The sequence below is a fragment of the Phodopus roborovskii genome, unplaced genomic scaffold (assembly GCF_943737965.1).
Source record: "Phodopus roborovskii unplaced genomic scaffold, PHOROB, whole genome shotgun sequence".
In the NCBI taxonomy this organism is placed as follows: Eukaryota; Metazoa; Chordata; class Mammalia; order Rodentia; family Cricetidae; genus Phodopus; species Phodopus roborovskii.
This window is the reverse complement of record NW_026126549.1, coordinates 22,136,225-22,155,859: the sequence shown is the minus strand read 5'-3', so window position 1 is coordinate 22,155,859 and position 19,635 is coordinate 22,136,225. Positions and strand designations below refer to the sequence as shown.

At 42.1% G+C, this 19,635-nt stretch overlaps 1 protein-coding gene across 1 annotated transcript in view; it reads left to right on the top strand.

The window, feature by feature from the left end:
• The window catches only part of Piezo2 (piezo type mechanosensitive ion channel component 2), a 330,402-nt gene extending 319,683 nt beyond the window's left edge, over positions 1-10,719 (top strand). Inside the window, exons 49-55 of the mRNA XM_051201086.1 lie at positions 2,387-2,575; positions 3,131-3,223; positions 4,780-4,952; positions 6,310-6,438; positions 7,879-7,958; positions 8,963-9,146; positions 9,808-10,719. Of these exons, the coding sequence (XP_051057043.1) occupies positions 2,387-2,575; positions 3,131-3,223; positions 4,780-4,952; positions 6,310-6,438; positions 7,879-7,958; positions 8,963-9,146; positions 9,808-10,060 (1,101 nt within the window). The 3' untranslated portion in view covers positions 10,061-10,719. The remainder of the gene's footprint in view (positions 1-2,386; positions 2,576-3,130; positions 3,224-4,779; positions 4,953-6,309; positions 6,439-7,878; positions 7,959-8,962; positions 9,147-9,807) is intronic.
• Positions 10,720-19,635: the final 8,916 nt, after the last annotated feature.

Here is a 19,635-nt window from a genome sequence, read left to right as displayed (position 1 = left end):
TACAGAGTAGCAACCAGGGTAACAAAGTTCCTAGAAATCGGTACACATGAGAACACTAGGAGGAATCAAGAATCTCTTGCTTCACATAAAAAGAAGCAGAAATAACAGCTATTTTTAACTTTGTGGATTTTTGAGACAATCATAGGAAACTAGGATGATATTTGTCAGAAATAAACCAACAAAAAGACAAATATATAAATGTTCCAATAAATACTGAAGGCCCCATGAAGACAGTAAGTCTACTTCTGTATGTGAGGTTCCTGATACTATAACTAAACACCTAAGACAAGTCAACTCAAAAAGACAAAAGATTTATTTGTGGTTCACAGTTCTGGAGATAAGAGTATTTTCACAGACCCCACACATCCCACATCCTCCCACACTGTTAAATCATCTCTATGGTACTCATGATGCCTGACAGCATGTGAACATTATGATCACGCTGCATTCTTGAGTGGGTTAGAACAAAAAATAGTACCCACAATTCCTTCTCTAATCTGCCATTGGCTGGATCCACAGTGGTGAGATCTACAGGAAGGGAGGATGATGCCTTCCCTTATTCTCAAAGAAGCCCAGGCTTACCCTTGTAATGGCCTCACATCCAGTGGGAGTCAGGGACAGAACCCTGGGGAACTGAGGCCACATTCTCTTTGCGTGGCAGCCTAGATTCCAGGGCATGGGTAAGTCAAAGTGGCTGGAACAACCTGTTACAAAGGGCTATAAAAGGAAGAATGACAGTCTCTGGCTTTTGTTTCCAATCTGCCATAAACACTTCCTAAGCACCATCTATGTGGCCCAAACTGCTACAGCATGCAAAGCCCCAAAGCATGGGTCTTGCAGAAAAGGCACACATGTGAATAACTTATCTCAAGGTAAGCACAAGTATAACAGGTACTTTGCCAGAGAGCTGATCCTGAGACAGAAGACTCACCAGGAGGAAGGGAGACTTTGCTAAATGAGTCAGTGGAAAGAGTGAGTTGGCTGGGGACAAAGGGAGCATCTACTCTTCTGTTTGCCCCACAGTCCCCTGCCCCAATCCACGTCTCATCTCTGCTGTCACAGGGATGTTTGCTGGGTACTTTAAGGCCTTGGTGAGTTTCTTTACTCTCTGAAAACTCCTGCTCACTTCTCCTGGTCTAACTCCTTCATAAGCTCATGTGAAATTTGACATCTCTTTCTCATGTGTCCTCCCTGGCCCCAGATTTGGTCCACATCTTTCCCCAGGGCCTTCCCAACTCTCTGCAGAGTCCATCCAGTACTCAGCACATGGAGACCCAAGTGCCTCTTTATAGTTTTCTGTTGGAAGTTCTGTGATAAGATCATTATAATGCACTCTGTAAAGCAAGAACAATTTCCTGGAAGGCAACGCTTTGCCATGAACTTAAGAGAGTGAATTTCTAGCTCCTGTGCCAACTTTCCACTGATCCCCATGTGGCCACTTCCCAACATGCTCTAGGAAACTAATTAGGTATATAACAGGAACAGCACTCTGGCTTTCCAGTCTTCCAGGAACAAAGCACTGAGCTACCTAGGAAGGAATGAGGAAGTAGCCAGGGATAAAGAGTTGGCAGCCCCTTTGAAAGATCCTCACCTCACGTAGTCTATCAGGGAATGCAGATAGGGTAAATTAGGAGTCTGTTTCATCATGGAGAGGGTGACAGACTTCATGGAGTAACAGACTTCTTGCTGGCAAAACCCCCAGGTTGTACAGGACATCATATAGAGAGACAAGGAAAACACAAGAGACTCAGCTGGACTGGCGTTCATAGCAGAACAACTCTCAAGATAGCTAGTCACTATGTTATCTCCAGATGGGTTCATTCAAGGCTGTAGTCACCTCTTTATGCTCATTGTAATGACTAAACTTCAACGTGAGTATCAGAGGGGACAAACCCAGCCCCAGCCACAGTGTCAGCTAATCTGTAACTCTGAAAGGGAGAAGGGCTTCACAGGGTAACATTTACATACCTTGGACACTCAGGCAAGGCCTCCCACTTGTCTCCCACACTTGGGGGAAACTTAATGAGCCTATGGTGTGACAAACAGAAGTGATACAGCCTGAGCCCTGTGCTGGCTCTTGATCCTACCACGTGAATTCCTCCTCTCCTCTCATAAGCCATGTCCAGCACTCAGAGGGCTTTGTCAGTCCCTGACTGCAGAAACACACAGATCTTAAGAACCAGAAAACGGTCTTTGAGAGTGTATGCTATGCATTAAGTTTCAGGGGCCTCTCTGGCATTGGTACAGCTTCACACCTCAATTCCAAGGAATCAGGACTGAATTTGTATCCTTAGGACTGTGGGGAAGCACTCCCCAGCCCCCCAATCTTGCCTCCTCCCCCTTCTCTGGGGCAGCTGCTGAATCTTTCTGAATCCCTGTATTGTAGAGATACCCCCAGCCCCGGGGCCAGAAGAAGAAGAAAGCGGTGAAGTACGGCATGGGTGGCATGATCATTGTCCTGCTCATCTGTATTGTGTGGTTTCCACTACTCTTCATGTCTTTGATCAAATCTGTCGCAGGGGTTATCAACCAGCCCTTGGATGTGTCAGTCACAATCACCCTGGGAGGGTATCAGGTAATCTAGCTTCCCGCTCATTTTGGAACCTTTCCTACTGCAGTATTCATGCATGAGAGTCCTGACTAGGACCTGTAGTGATGGTTATTGATGCCAGTTTTGTTTGTTTGTTTGTTTGCTTGCTTGCTTGCTTTGGGAGGGGGTGGGGGATGTGGTCTCTCTGTGGAGCCTGGCTGTCCTGGAACTCATTCTGTAGACCAAGCTGGCCTGAGACTCACAGAGATCCTCTTGCCTCTGCCTCTAGAGTTCTGGGATTAAAGACATATGCTGCCACTGTGCAGCTGATGCCCGAGTTTTATCTAAATGTTCACTGATGATCAGACACATGATATATTATAAAAGAAAGTGCAGGTACTTGGTGACAGGGAAGTTCTGTTGCTGAGGATATGCAAGGGCCTGGGTTTGTTTGATCCCCATCGCTGCATAAAAAGAGATTTCTGATGCCAACTGCCTTCAGGGAATCAGTCATTCCTAACTATGAAGTATTTTTACTTTAACCCAAATGCAAGGAGGTACAGTGTAGTGCTGACTATGCCCTGTGCCTTTGTTTTGTAGCCTATCTTCACAATGAGTGCCCAGCAAAGCCAGCTGAAAGTTATGGACAATTCAAAGTATAGAGCATTCCTAAAGTCTTTCACCACCAACACCGTAAGTAAATGCGTACAAGAACTCTAGGGAGACTGCCAGGTAGGCTGGCTTGCTGGTTCAGGCAGCTGGATAGCTTTTCTGTGCCCCCTGGTGGTGAGAAGAGAATTTTTTCTAAGGTCTTTGGTTGCCATCAGCTACTTTGATAACATAAGTGATAGCAAACACAAATTTAATTTGGGACATGTTAATGAAAGTTTAACAGGTCTTTATTCATTTAAACATATGCATACAGTTTTTGATGTTTATCTTGATTGGCCTGCCTGTTCTGGGACTCTTGAATTAAGAAATTAATATGGGAAAGCAACAGGTGGGTACTCACTTAAGAGCACATTGTTTTTGATATAAGAAACTGAAGTGATCTGGGTGTTATAAAAACTGCTTGGTGAAGGAAATCATACCAAACATATTACATGAATATGCTTGGCACTGGTTTCCCCAGAAGTCACCCTGAGAGAAAAGGTTTGCACTCCTAACCATATTTACATTGCACGATTTATTATCTTAACTGGTGATTTCCTAAGCAATTTCTCTTGTAAAATGTCTTTAAGAATCCTATGAGTTTTATGACAAGTTCTCAAATAAAACATGGATGGAAAATGGGAAAAGAATCAGACTATTACATTTTAAAATGTCAAACCAAGAGAAACGTGCCCCTTATTACATAAGACCATAGTAGTAGTAGTATGTTGGTGGTGGAGTTGTAGCTGCTGCTATTTGCTTCTATATTGTTCACATTCCAATAAGATAATAACATGATTTTCATCATAAAATGGTTTCACAGATGATAGTTTTAATTCATGAAAACAGAGCAGGCAAACAGATGCTTCTCTTTAATACCATCACCAAAAGTCTATACTAGCAAAGCTAATTCAGCAATCAGCATCCCTTAGGAGGGGGCCTGGATGGATTCAATCTTGTCTCCCATGAGGAACATGTGATGTGCTTCCTTAGTGCATGGATTCCTTGGCAATGGGGAAACTGTTGTAATTTAAAAGGTGGTACCATTCGACAGAGCTTAGGTGGTGGGGTTTACTAGGGGAAAGTGAATGGGAAAATGATGGGGAGGAGGGTGGGAGACCAGCCTCTGGAGACAGGAGCAGCAGAAGAGAAAAGAGAGGCTGGGCGGGGGAGGCAGAAAGATAGGCAGAGAAGCAGAAAGAGAAAGAGACACAGAGAGAGGAACAGACAGAAGAAGAAAGAGAGGAAGATGGGAGGTGGGCAGGGCCCTTTTAAAATGGAACATAGTTAATGTGCACAGGTGATGCTCATAGTGACTGCAGCTGAGGATGTATCCTGTCAGGACCCCCAACGGCAGGCCAGTACAGATACCTGATGCTAACAGAAACATGATGTGAATTATGCGGTTGAATAGCTGTTGGGCATGTGACTGGAGCTGCCATGTCCATGCTCTGAAACCAAAAGCCTGGGCATCATGTAGCTAGCATTCCTTCCTAGGGAGACTTCATCATAAAAACAGTTAAAAGAAAGATCAGTTGCTTCCTTTATGAGCATTGTGAGTAGAATCCATTCACATGTGTGTATTTGTGTGCATGCAGGGTGCTATGCAATTTCTGGAGAATTATGAAAAAGAAGACATAACAGTAGCTGAACTGGAAGGAAACTCAAATTCTTTGTGGACCATCAGCCCTCCCAGTAAGCAGAAAATGATACAGGAGCTCACCGACCCCAATAGTTGCTTCTCTGTTGTTTTTTCATGGAGTATTCAGAGGTAGTTACTGTGTTTCCATGCATCCTTCCCTAACCCTACTCTCTTACCTTAGGCTGGGCGAGCAAACAGTAGCACCTGTTGACACCATCTTCCCTTTGATGCTAAAATTCACGTTTCATTTATGAAATATGGCTTTTCTAGGAACCAATGACTAAGAATTTTTTATTAGATTTTTTTGTTTGTTTGTTTTGTTTTAAGAGAGGCCAGTAATGAATTCTGTGAGTGAGACAGAAAAGTACAGAGAGAAGGGAAAGAATGGTTTAGGAAATATATGGAGTAGGTGTGCACAGCTAAAGTTGGAGTTTGGTCTGAGCATTGTTTGCAGGCGGGGGGGGGGGGGCCCACTGGAGAAGCCTTGGGAGGTCTGTTGTGTGGGTGTGAGATTTGCCCTCGGGTACAAGCAGGCGGGCCAACTGAGGTTCTACCCCCACCCCACCAGTGCCCAGCCTGAGCACAGGTTCCAAGTTTGGCCTTGTTAGGAAAAACTAAATATGTCTTAAAGTTCCGGCATTTTGACATTTCACCCAGTGCTTTAGTCTTCCGCTTTTGGGGACCTCAGCACAACACAACATGGTTACTTAGTTTCCTTTATCATAGTCTTGAGGACCAGAAGCCCAGGAAGCTACCAGCAGGCTCATTTAAAGCCACACTTGAACTCCTGGCTTTTAAGATACAATAGCTGACACCTGTAATTCTAGTACTCAGAAGGCGGAGGCAGGAGTATCCCAGAGTGGAACAGAGTGGAATCTTATTTAAAACTGAACAGCAAAATGAAGGAATCCTGACAAGTCCTGAGGAATTTTTAGAATCTAAAGTGAACTCACATGAAAATTAAAAGTTCTCTTTCCAAAAGGTCATTCAGGTTCAGAATGCTTCCTCTAATCCTATTTTCTCCTTAATGTCTCCGATCCCTCAATTACAAAAATTTCTACCAGTGGCCAAAAACTTGGCTTTTATCCTTTGCTCTGAAGAGCCACCAAACCATAACAAGAAGGAAGGTAACTTCAGATTAAACCTGGTTTTCAAAATCACAGGTCTGATTGTTACCATGGAGACTGACATTACATAAGAATTATCTCTGAGATTCCTATGAACACCTCAGGACTGTTTCTGCTTGGCCAGCAGACTCTGATTCCTCTATTCTGTCTTATGGGGTTGAGGCCTCCCTTAGTGTTTATTAATTTGACTGTTTAAGAGGGTGGAAATGGAGTCGAGGTGTCTAGGAAGGTTGGAATGGAAAACTCTGGACTCACTGAAAACTTAATACAATCCTAAAGTGAGTCGGTGTGTATGAAATCCAGACTTTAGAACCATCGCTAACATTAAGATTTTTTTTTTCTTATTCCTTCCTTCACAGAAATATGACTCTGGGTGCAAAGGCAGAAATAGCAACCGATAAGCTTTCTTTCCCTCTTGCAAATGAAACACGAAATAACATAGCCAAAATGATCGCCGGCAATGACACAAAGAGTTCAAACACGCCAGTGTAAGTTGTGTAACTCTTGTGAATACAGCTTTCATCAGAATGTGAAGCTGTCACTTGGTTTTCCTGTAGAGACGTATAAAATAATCCAACTTGTTTGAGAATGAAAGTGAACCTTGATTGGCAGGTCCCATTATCAGTTCCAGGGCTGTATATCCACTTTCCCTGTAGTTTCATGTATGTTGTTAATGATAGTGGGGGTCACTCCAGGGACACTCTCCATCCATGGTGAAGCGCCATCCTGCTGTCCTTCCTCCTTGAGACACAGTGTTCTCCCGCTCTCAGTGACCAATGCCAGCAGCTCTCTTCCTCAGTCACTAGACCCCATCTTCATCCACTGGGATGTCACTGTGCTGATCCCCTTATGTCTAGACATGTTGAAGGTCACTGACTTAAAGGTGTAGGACAAGGACTTCACATAAATGATCCAGGCTTTCTGTCAACATGTCTACTGCCTGCCCCTGGTACCCAGTGAGACCATTCACCTCCAAAGGAAGAAAGTGGGCTGCAAATGGCTTCATAGATTGCCTCTGTCTCCCAGCCTAGCACCAACCTTGCTCTTAACTGTAATCATCAAAAGCCAAGGACAGACCCCTTCCTCCTATGGCTTTTGTCTCAGGGCAGCTGAATGTCAAACTGGCTGAATGGGTTGGGGAGACAGGAAGACAACGGATGACAGAAAACTGGTGGGGGGAAAACATACTACATAGGTGCTCTGTTTCAAACTGACATAAGATAAATAAGGTTCACAGAGGGAAGATGATACGTATCCAAAACTGATGGAATAGCCCACACGCTCCCTGGCTGTTTTTCCAGCTTTTTAGTCCAGGCTGACCTGGACTCCTGCTGATGCACTGAACATGAAGTTTACTAGGACCCAGTCATTTGAATACTTAGTCCTCCTGAACTTCGTGAATCCCTGATGTTCAGGACTTTTACAGATCATCAGCACTTCACTCTCCATCATTCCCAGATGAGAGAACAGAGTATGGAGTCAAGCAACTACCAGGAGACAAACAAAACCTAGGGTCCAGGTCACATGCTCTGTCCTGGTGCTCACTCTTCACCAGATACTCCTCCTGACTGTAGGTATTTTTGAAATAAAAAAAAATTAAAGTCAGAAATGAACTCACTGCTAAAGACAACTGTTAAAATATCCTAGCCAGACAAAACGTCATTTTTTCAGTTAACAGGTCACACATATAAGAAAGGCCAGCAGCTACTCCCAAACTGTATGTATCATGAGTTACATGTATGTCTGGATAGAATTGACTGACTCTCAGCTTTGGTGAGCTGTGGTTATAACAAGATCCTATATATTAAGATATTTATATGTCATATGGTTGTATGAGGACTTTTATCTTTGTCTTCTATAAGGACAAAAACATCAGTTTTAGATGTGGAAACAACTAAAGTTCATCTCTTTGTTTTCTGAACATGCAGGACAATAGAAAAGATTTACCCGTACTATGTGAAGGCACCCAGTGATTCAAACTCAAAGCCTATAAAGCAACTTCTATCTGGTAAGAATGAGAAGCCATTTCAGAACTGTGAAAATCTTACCTTTATTCCACTTTAGACGTCTGTTCCCACACCCACTCCCAGTCCTCTTTGTCTCCCATCCTGCAGCATTATGAGATTTCCTCCTACCTGATAGCCCCTTCCATTCCTTACACTCAGTGATGTCACCCCAGACTTGTGGAGCATAAGCGGATGGTGAGGTGTGGGTGACATGTCTGAGCACATACTCAGTAGAACTAGATCAAAACCTGAAACTCCCTGAACCCAGGGCCAGATGGTCCCCTTGTGACTGTCTCTGGCCTTGAGAACCATAGTTATTACCAAAAAGTCCCAAATAAATAATAACAGGTGGCATAGTTTTGAAGAACTTCTTGATATCAATCCTTCCTAAAATGAATGTCTCTGTTCACTCCCTCCACATACTGGAACCAGCAAAACTTGGTGCTCCTGCCATTTCTTCTTTAAGCTGTTACAGACTCCATCACCCAGAAGTGGCTCTCTCCAAGGGAATAGACCTTGATGACGCTGGCCTTATGGTAGTTGCCACATAACCATAATTGTGTATACAGTCTCTTCCCATTAAAATAAAGAACTTTATTCCATGTCATTCTACAACTCCTCACCACCTGGTAAAGTGCCTTTCTTCTGGTGAAACACTTGCTAACTGCTGGCAATATAGATGATCAGTTGCATTGAAGTCCGATGGTGAGGAATTTATGTGCACTCAGTTCTCTGGGTGATCAGCACAGCTACTTAGGTAGCGGGCCCTCCGTTACTCTCTGTGGTTTGGCTGTTTTACATATGTGTAACAGAGACTAAATTCTCATTTGAGCAATGCCTAGTGCCCACTTCCTCTCCACTTGCCTCTCATGCCCCTGTATCTTTCACATTCTGGAATTGTGTACTACATATGTTACTGGGTTTTGTCACCTGGGAACTTCTTTCTAATTTGCATCAAATCCTGAGACTCTCACACTGTGTTCATTTTGTTTTTCTCCTCTTCCAGAAAGTAATTTCATGAATATCACCATCATTTTGTTCAGAGAAAATGTCACTAAATCCAATAGTGAATGGTGGGTCCTCAACCTGACCGGAAATAGGATATACAATCAGGGTTCCCAAGCCTTGGAGCTGGTGGTCTTCAATGACAAAGTCAGCCCCCCGAGTCTGGGCTTCTTGGCTGGCTATGGGTAAGAAAATATGTAATGATTAGTAGTTATACTGTCTGAGTATTATGAAGTTGGAACAGCAGACTTTTTCCTCCTAGGAGTTGGGTTGTGTCTCTACACTGTTAAAAGTCACAAAGCACTTTCATTTCAAAACACAGGGCCAAGAGATCCAAAGACATCAAAATGCCTAGTGTGACTCACACAGCCTTTGGAGACCCCTTTGTTTTGTGCCTTCTTGTTATGACATGGTTTCATGAAATTTGGTGTAGTATCACCAAACTTTGTCTTGGGTTGCTTCCTGGCCCTAAGTAAATGGATCAAATAAGACACCACAGTTTTGAACAGATTTAGACAACTTCCTTACCTTGTGATGCCTAAACATCACAATCCAGTCCAATCCATTATCCCCCTTAAGATACAAATACAGCATGTTACATTTTTCAAAATTCACCTCATTTTTAAAAAAAGAAAGAAAGAACTTTGCATCCAGCATGCCATTATTTAAAATAGACCTCCAGACATGATTGTTAAAGGGGACAAAGCTACTTTCAAAAAAGCATGTGCAATGCAATGCAATTACCTTTCTACCCAATATGTTGCATTTTATCACAGTGTAGCCAACATGTATTCCTAACCATATTAATTGTTGGGGGACACTATTTCTCCTTGTTATCTCTTTCAGTATCATGGGATTATATGCATCAGTTGTCCTTGTAATTGGGAAATTTGTTCGTGAATTCTTCAGTGGGATTTCTCACTCTATCATGTTTGAAGAGCTTCCAAATGTGGATCGAATTTTGAAGTTGTGCACAGATATATTTTTAGTCCGGGAGACAGGGGAGCTGGAGCTGGAAGAAGATCTCTATGCCAAATTGATATTCCTGTATCGATCACCAGAAACTATGATCAAGTGGACTAGAGAAAAAACAAATTGATACCTGAAAACCCAGACTGCAGATGGAGCTAACATATGGATTTTTTTGTTTTTAATTAAGAAAAAGCACAACACTCTCCTAAGAGCTAAGCATTTCTAGTCTGGCAGCAACTGTTTCTGTCTGGCAGGTGGCTGAAGGAAGTTGATTTTCTTTGTCATGAAAGCCACCTAGCAGAAGACACTGTTGAAGTTCTTATATTCTCATTTCTCTGAAATCAGGGCTCTTTGCTTAGAGTTTTCTCAGTCAACAGTGTCTTGCATTCTTATCGAATATGTGAAAGGTTCATGTAGGTTCCCTTCACTCAGAGACAAGGGTAAGGCACTTTTACTCTCTGGGGACCTCACCTTCCCAGATATCATGGTCAAAGTGCAACACAGAGCTCTTCCCACCACCACCACCGGGGAGCTGCTGAGCAGAGACCCCTGTGAGACCTCAGCCCCGTGACCCCAGAAGTGCAACAGCAATAGGAGGCAGCAGCACTGCCCAAGCTTCAAGGGGAAAGACTGGACCAGTGATCCAGAAGATGCTGGTGGGAGGACAGCCTCATCCTAAGCAAAAAGATAACATTAGCTATACTCCTACTGCCTTATCTCAACTGAAGACTAGGAAGAAACCTTTCTATTAAACACCAGTGACTTCTCAGGAAAACAAAAACAAAAGAGCAACGCTCAGCGAACCAACTACATAGACTCGTGCTTTGAGGTGGTAACTACTCCCAGGCTGCGGTGACCATTCTGCTTCAGATGGCTCCTGTTGTGCCAGAGACAGAAGGACAGCAGCGGTCAGCCCAGCCTGATGGGAACATCTCGGCTTGGTAACTCCAGGGACTGAGACCACAGGCTCTTCCTTCTGCCTCTTCCCACCCTCTCACATGCTTCCTCCCATTTCCATGATTTAAGGCAGTGATTTTTTCCAGTATGACATTTTCCTTGCTGTTTTTCAGGCCTATCAAAGAGTTTACATATTCCAATTCACATTTTTACATCTAAGACGGGTTTTTTTAAGTTCGTAATTATGAAAGAAATATGTATATTAAGCTTGGGGAAATAAAAAAATGGTCTTTTCTTAAATTATTGTCATTGAAAACACAACCTCTTCATGAATTAGCGATGTAGCATGAAAATTTATGATTGAAATATACTTTTCACTCGATATTAAAAATAAAGTTTCTGAGAAGAATCATTGAATGGGCTAGAATCTGTCAAAAACCACTCCTGTGTACTTTGGGTTCAGGGCTGCCTGAAATAAAGCACATCTTGCAAAGTCAAGACCTGAAGAGTAATCTGTTTATGTGTTCTTTGTCATGTTTGCCCTTTGTGTGAAATAGGAAAAGTGGGTGTTTTCGGTATAGCATACCAAGCATCAAAGTAAGGTAAGAAAGCACTTCTTGTTAATTTCCTTTGTCATGCAGGTGCTCTCCGTGGACAGTATCAGCAGGACACCAAGTGATTCACAAAGGGGAAGCAAAGGTAGTGGACATGGAAATTTTAATAGCAGGGCGTGGCAGCACTTCATCAAAACACCTTGCATAAGGATATACATTGGCCAAACCCTCTCCTGGGGAAGGATTATGCAGAATTAGTGCGGATTCCCCCGGGAATCCAATTATTTTTTATCAATGAAAAATCGGGAGTCAGATATCAGGGTTTGAGCCTGAACGATCAGAAACAATGGAGAAGTCACCAGTGTGACCTCTTCTTTCTCCCCTTCCTCAATCCAAATGCCTGAGATCCTCTCTTGGCTGTGTGATATCTCTCAGCATGGACTCTTCCAGGAAATTTTGTTTATTTGTTTAAACAGTATCTCATTATGTAGTCTTGGCTGGCCTGGAACTTGCTATATAGACCAGGCTGGCCCAGGAAATTTTTAACCTTCAGGGGCCATGCTCTGCTAAAAAACCAGAGTGGCAGGTTTGGGGATGTAAAAGCTGGCATGTTGTCACCCTTCAGGAAATGAGGTTTATTAGGAAAAGGGACCTTGATACCAGGATCAGGCCCCAAGATAAGAGGGGATGTATTAGAAACAAAACAGGAAATCTACCAACATAAAGGAGGCCTTAAAGGGAAGTGAAGGCTTCCCTTAAAACTGGAGAGGAACTTCATTAAAAGTGAGAATAGGAGGGGTAGGGAGAAAGACAGCATCCTTAAAAAAAAGAAAAATAACACACACACTATCGCCTGCAGAGAAATCCACAAAGGGTAAGCTTGATTATTATAATTTCTTGGGGGTGATAGTTTTTATATTACATGATCTAGTTAGGCATAGCATCCAAGGCAAAGAGCATGGAAAAGCCAGGTAAGGTTTGGGTCTTAAGTTAGGAGCTTTAGAAACTGTGGAACAGCTTCTTACTCTCTGACCCAAAGTGAGCCTCAGAAAAAGAGTGCCCTGATAACTTCAGACTGTGGGATCTGAACCTTAAGACTGACCACTGTCTTAAAGGGGCAGACCTGTGTTCTAACACTATACTCTTTTTTTTATGTTATATTTGCTGTTTATTATTCTTACACAAACATTCAGCTGCTACTTCCTTAAGCCTAGCCCCTCAAATCTATCACTCTAGCTTCTAGCTTCTCTCCCTGGACAAAGAGCTTGTGCACATGCTCTTGGTGCAGCTCCGGCATCTTTAGGAAACCCTTTGGTTTATAATGCTTCCCAGATGTGCTACTTTTTGTAAATCATTTTATGATGACCCTCTTCTAGAAAAACAGATATGGAAACAGTTCAGAAATAAGTTTCTGCTTTCTCCCCTGAGAGGTAGGGGTTAGTGGGTACCCGTGTTTCATAACGAACAGCTAACGAACAGCTACGGTGAAGTCCATGGGAAAAGGAAATTATTGACAACGAACCTCAGGCCAGCTCCAGGGAAGACAACAGCAAATACCAGTCCAGCCCATGTAACAGGGCTCCCAGGAACTGGGTCTCATAAAACAGTGACAAGAGCAGACACCTGGCCGAAAATCACAGGGAAGAATGTAAATTGCTTTGCTTACAGCCAAGGCCTGGAAAAGTTCAGAAAAAGAAAAGGACTTCCTGGTAGGTATATGATCTATCTGAGTCACAGATAAATTATTCCAACCTGGATATAGTCCAAAGGGCAGCTGAGAATAATGTACTGAAGCCTCAGTCTTGGAACTTGCTAACACTATACTCTTACATCAACACTGAAAACATTCAGAGTATCAATTACCCTGGATTTGTCTAGTCACCTAAAATAGTTAGGAAGGACTAAACATGAAGATGTATGGAATCACTCTGTATTGCAATAAAGTCCCATGAGAGTTAGGAAAGATTAACTCTAACTGATCACAAATGTTTCAAGACACTCGTAGATTGTGTAGTCCTTACTGTAGTAGGCTCTCCCTTGTGTGTTCAGATAGTTGACAACTGGCCCTCCATGATCAGATGAGCGATGCAATTCAGGTGCATCTTATTTTCTTTTTTTTTTTAATTTTTTATTATTATTCTTTTTTTATTTAACATGTCAATCCCAGTTCCCTCTCCCTCCCCCCTCTCCTTTCCTCCCTCCCTCCTTCTTACCCTCTCTGCCCCCTCACATGCACCCTGACCACTCTCCCCTCCCATCCCCCCCACCCCCATTCAACATGTAGGGCAATGCCATCCAGGTGGGGTCATATAAATCTATCAAGTCATTTGAAGTAGGGACTAGGACTCTCCTGTCTCTAGGTTAAGGCAGTATCCCTCCATGGGGGATGTGTCCGCAAGGTCCTTTTGTGCACCAGGAATACATCCTGGTTCCAGTGTCTGAGGTCCCTTAGACTGCTCAGTCCTTCTAGCTGAGACCCATATTCAGGGGGTCTGAGTCAGTCCCATGCTGGATTCCCAGCTATCAGTCTAGGGGTCGTTAGCTCCTCCTTGTTCAGGTCAGCTGTCTCTATGTGTTTCTGCAACCTGGTCTTGTCCTCTCCCTCTGCATCTGGTTTCTAGTTCAACTCAGTGTTTAGTTATGGGTGTTTGCTTCTGTTTCCGACAGGTACTAGATGAGGGCTTCATGATGGTGAATAAGTTAGTTGTTGATCTCACTATCCAGGAAGGGCATTTATGGTAGCCTTTCCACAGTTGCTCAAATTGTTAGTTGGTGGCAGTCTTGTAGGTCTCTAGACCTTTCTTTAGGTTTAGTTTTTTCTTCAAACCAATAATGGCTCCCTTTTATGTTCGTTCTCTCTCTCTCTCTCTCTCTCTCTCTCTCTCTCTCTCTGTCTGTCTCTTTCTCTCTCACTCCTATTCCTACCCTGACTCAATCTTCCTAGTTGCATGTGCTTTCCTCTCCTCCCCTTCTCTTTCTCCTACTTCTCTCTCCATTCATTGCCCGCCCCCCACTTCCCATGTGATCTGGAGGACTTTCTCTCCCTACTTCTGTGAGGGACTTTATATGAATCTCTTAGAATACACCTTGTATTCTAGTTCCTATGGTGGTGTGAATTATAGGCTGGTGATCCTTTGCTCTAGGTCTAAAATCCATATATGAGTGAGTACATACCATGTTCCTCTTTTTGTGACTAGGTTACCTCATTCAGGATGGTTTCTTCAAGTGCCATTCACTTGCCCGCGAATTTCAAGATTCCGTAATTTTTTTTCTGCAGAGTAGTATTCCATTGTGTAGATGTGCCACATCTTCTTTATCCATTCTTCAGTTGATGGGCATCTAGGTTGCTTCCAGGTTCTTGCTATTACAAATAATGCTGCTATGAACATAGTTGAGCACATGTCTTTGTTGCATGGATGTGGATCATTTGGGTATATGCCTAAGAGGGGGATTGTCTGGTCCTGTGGTAAACTAATTCCCATTTTGCTGAGGAACTGCCATACTGATCTCCAAAATGGCTGTACTCCCACCAGCAGTGGAGGAGTGTTCCCCTTTCTCCACATCCTCTCCAGCATAAGTTATCATTGGTGTTTCTAATTTTAGCCATTCTGGCAGGAGTAAGATGGTATCTCAAAGTTGTTTTGCTTTGCATTTCCCTGATAGCTAAGGATGTGGAGCACTTTCTTAAGTGTCTTTCAGCCTTTTTGATTTCCTCTATTGAGAATTCTTTCTTCAGTTCTGTGCCCCATTTTTTAAATAGGGTTGTTTGGTGTTTTGTTGACTAGTTTCTTGAGTTCTTTGTATATTTTGGAGATCAGCCCTTTCTCAGATGTAGGATTGGTGAAAATCTTTTCCCAGTCTGTGGGCTGCTGTTTGGTCTTGTCCACTGTGTCCTTTTCCTTACAGAAGCTTCTAAGTTTGAGGAGGTCCCATTTATTAATTGTTGATCTCAGTGTCTGTGCTCCTGGAGTTATGTTCAGGAAGTGGTCTCCTATACCAATTTGTTCAAGTGTACCTCCTACTTTCTCTTCTAAGAGGTTCAGTGTGGCTGGATTGATGTTGAGGTCTTTGATCCATTTGGACTTGAGTTTTGTGCATGGCGACAGACATGGGTCTATCTGCAGTCTTCTACACATCATCATCCAATTTTGCCAGCACCATTTGTTGAAGATGATTTCCTCCCCCCATTGTATTCTTTTAGCTGTTTTGTTGAAAATCAGGTGTTCATAGGAGTGTGGGTTTATATCAGGATTTTCAATTCGATTCCATTGGTCTACCTGTCTATTTTTGTGCCAATACCAGGCTGTTTTCAGATCTATAGCTCTGTAGTAGAGCTTAACATCAGGGATGGTGATGCCTCCTGAAGTTCTTTTATTGTACAGGGTTGTTTTCGCTATCTTTTATTTTTCCATATAAGTTGATTATTATCCTTTCAAGGTTAGTGAAGAATTGTGGGATTTTAATGGGGATTGCATTGAATCTGTAGATTGCTTTTGGCAAGATTGCCATTTTTACTATATTTATCCTACCTATCCAAGAACATGGGAGATCTTTCCATTTTCTGGTATCTTCTTTAATTTCTTTCTTTAGAGTCACAAAATTCTTATTATATAGGTCTTTCACTTGTTGGTAAACAAGATAGTTTATGTTGTTTGTGGCTACTGTAAAGTGTGATGTTTCTCTGATTTCTTTCTTAGTTTCTTTTCTATTGCTGTGCTGACACTATGACCAAGGCAACTAATAAAAGGAATCCATTAATTGAGCTTATGGTTTTGGAGGGTTAGCATCCATGATGGTGGTGTGAAGGCCTGGCAGCAAAAACAGCTGAGAGTTCTTATCCTGATCCACTAACAGGAAGCAGAGAGAATGATTTAAGATGGCCTGCCCCAGGTGCCATACTTCCTCCAAGACTGTCACACCTCCTACTCCTCTCTACAACAGCCACCAACTGAAGACCAAGTATTCCAATGTGTGAGCCCATGGTGGTGGTGGTGGTGGGGTATCCTCATTCAAATAATTCCAGGTACAAGATTACTCAGGTCCTCTCCGCGTTTCTGTGGCACGTTGACCCATGGTGCTCACCTGCCCTGTCCCAAGAGCAGAACTCCCAGGTAATCTGTGGCAGACACATGGCAGGAATAAGAATCTTTATCGGATGAAACCAGAGTTGGGAATTATTTATTGCAGAATAACATGGTCCCCTCCTGATTTTTTTTTTTTTTTTTAATGAAGTCCGCCTTTATAAAATGTGACTATCACATTGCAGGGGCAGCTGTTCTACTAAGTAGATCAACACACTGCCTCCTGGATTGAATTCATCAATGACTACTAAATTATGTCCTAAAAATCCATGAAGTATGAAGCGATGCAGAAACCAACTGGGCAATAAAGCTATTTCAAACTATGTACTGAGAGATTGCCATCTGTTCTTACAGGACCTTGTTCTTCCAAATTTACAAAGCATTGATTATAGAAAATAAACAAAAAAATAAAAAATTAATGGAAAAGCTGTTAATAGGGCATGGCCCAATGCACTGTGAAACTAAGTTTGTTAGACCTGGGGTCTGACCCTAGAAGACAGTGACCACTTTTATAAGGCTGAATCCCACAGCCTGGAGATCGAGCCTGACTTCTACACAGCTCTGTCTGGGGCAGAATTAAGTGGCTGTCTCTGTTGTAGACTAACAGCAGTCCCTAAACAGCACATGATTCCATTCCACCATGTTATGTATGCTAGAAGGAACTAAATCACATATGTGACACGGAACTTCCTGCCATCTCTAAAAGGTTTCATAAAAGTCCAATCTTCACTGTTCTGGGGATTAATCCAGAGGGTCCTCGAGAGATCTGCTTGGGGAGGGGCTCTAAGGACCCCTGGCTTTCCCACCCCCCCTTGGCCAACCCTCTCAAGCGCTTCTCTTTCTTTCCCTGTCTTGTTTCCTCTTAATGAAGCCCCCTCCAGGTTTTAAATGGAAACTTCTCCTTCCCTTTAAGGTCCCATCATATTTGGCTTGGCATTTGTTTATATAATAATTATGCGTTATTTCTGTCTAATGCTCTCTCTCCCACTTCAAGGCCTGACCATGGCCTTGAGGCCTATTCATTCTAATTAACCTCATTTCCGAAGGGAATTATATCAGCTTCCTTTCCAGACCCACTGTTCTTTTACTTGGTTTATATTTAACAGCGTTCGACCCCAAAGGTAGGAGCTTGGTATTCCCTGTGGAAGTGGCACCGGAGTGCAAGCGATCGAAGGTCACGTGTTCCTGTGAGGAAGTGCATTCAGCCTGCAGCCACTCCCACAGGGGGGCCACACCTCATCTGACACTGTTGCCTGCCCAACAGCATTCTAAAACTCCCAAGACTGTGTGCTTTTTCTCCATTTTTGGCAACTTTTAGTGACTTTACCTAAATAGGTATAAAAACATGCATTTCATGTTGATAAAGCAGGTCAAGTTCAATGCCAATGTTGCTTTCTAATTTCAGAAATGGACTTTATAATCATTTTGATAATCTACGCTTGAGAATTTAAATTCAGGTTTTGAAAATCTGACACTCAAGTTTCCTACATGTAAGGTGGATGTGTTAACATCATAGGTTAGTTAGGGGTTTACTGAGTTGAAACTTGAGTTTTAAAACTACAATTTAGGCCCACTGAGATTAGGGAATACAAGAAAGGCTTAAATCTTAAGCTTTATGAGAATTTAATTAAATATGTATATGTAACTCTCTAATTCTATCACCCTGGAATATAAGAATTCATCCATTCTTTCAATGCAAAAGATCTACTGGCCATTACTCATTCAAATACGCACACACACTCCTTTGGAGAGGGATTGTGTCCCATTTTCAAAATCAATGTTTGCCTCAATTTTTTCCTTTCAACTTAGTATGCCTTTAAACCATCAAATTAAAGTCAGTTTGGGACATTTACTGTTACTAGCCACATAAGAACAATGGCCACCCATTATGTTTCAGCCATTTCATGGGACTACAAATGCTCTGGTGACCAAAAAGCAGTGAACACTTCACTGAATCCCAAGAAACATAAAATCAGAGTCCAAGAATCTCTCTGGATTATTTTCTCTTACTACAACTTATCCAAAAATTAAGTATCAAATTATATTATCAATTTCTGCTCAGAGTTAGGGACAAAACTGTATAGCAAACAAGCATCTAGCTAATTGTAGGTGAAACCCGATTAGTAATTTACATTCTAATTAAGTCTAATTGCAAAACAATACCATTCGCATGTACTTCATCTGACCTCTTCCTTTGGATGGTGTTCAGTAGTCTTCAACCTCCCCAGAGAGCAGTCCTTATAGCAGTGTGCTAGCACATAAATGACTGGTATTTTTAAGAGTTCAAATAATATAAGTAACTTCTAAAAAGTCCCTGGCTCCTACAGGGTAAAAAAACAATTGAAGAAAGATAAAATACTGTTGCTCTTCTAAAAGATAACTAAAATAATGTTAAGTAATTAAGAAAACGTGTCCTTGAGGAGAGTGAACAAGCAAAGGAGACTAAAAACATTCATAGTCTTGAGTTTTATTTTCATAATTATCTTTCTTCAGAAGCAATCCTCTAATTTCTATTAATAAACAAATTAATATTTTACTCACCAAAAAGCTGGAAAAATAAGATAATGCACAGATTCCATACACAAATACCATACTCTGCATATTTACAAATTCAATATATTAAATGTGTTCTGTAGACTGACTTCACTTACTATATAATAACTAAACACTAGATGATTCTAGCATATTCATGCAGACTTTCACTTTCATAGGGAGGATGCTAGAGTTCTGGGAAACATTTGTTGTTGTAAACATTAAGTTTTCCATGTCTGACTAAGCTCTCAGGAACAAAGACTTAATGGGGGCAGAAAAATAAAATGTGTATATATGGAACAAACACTCCAACATATAATGAGCTCTAAATCCTGCACGATGGTGCCCACTGGCAGGAGGCATAACCATATAACGGCCCCCCTCCCTGTTGTTTTAAAACTGAGCTACAATGTCGATCCACAATGCACTCATGATTCCTTTTTTTGTTTATGGTGTGAATGAGTACAACTGACCACTACAAGGTTTTACTAAATATCACGGACCATACAATAGTCTAAAGTAACCTTTGAGTACAGCCAAATCTATTTTTAAAAAGTGCTAATTTGCTTCAGTAAGCACTAATGTTTGTGGTTGGATCTAAATGTAACACAACATGGATGCCACCTTCAAAATACCTG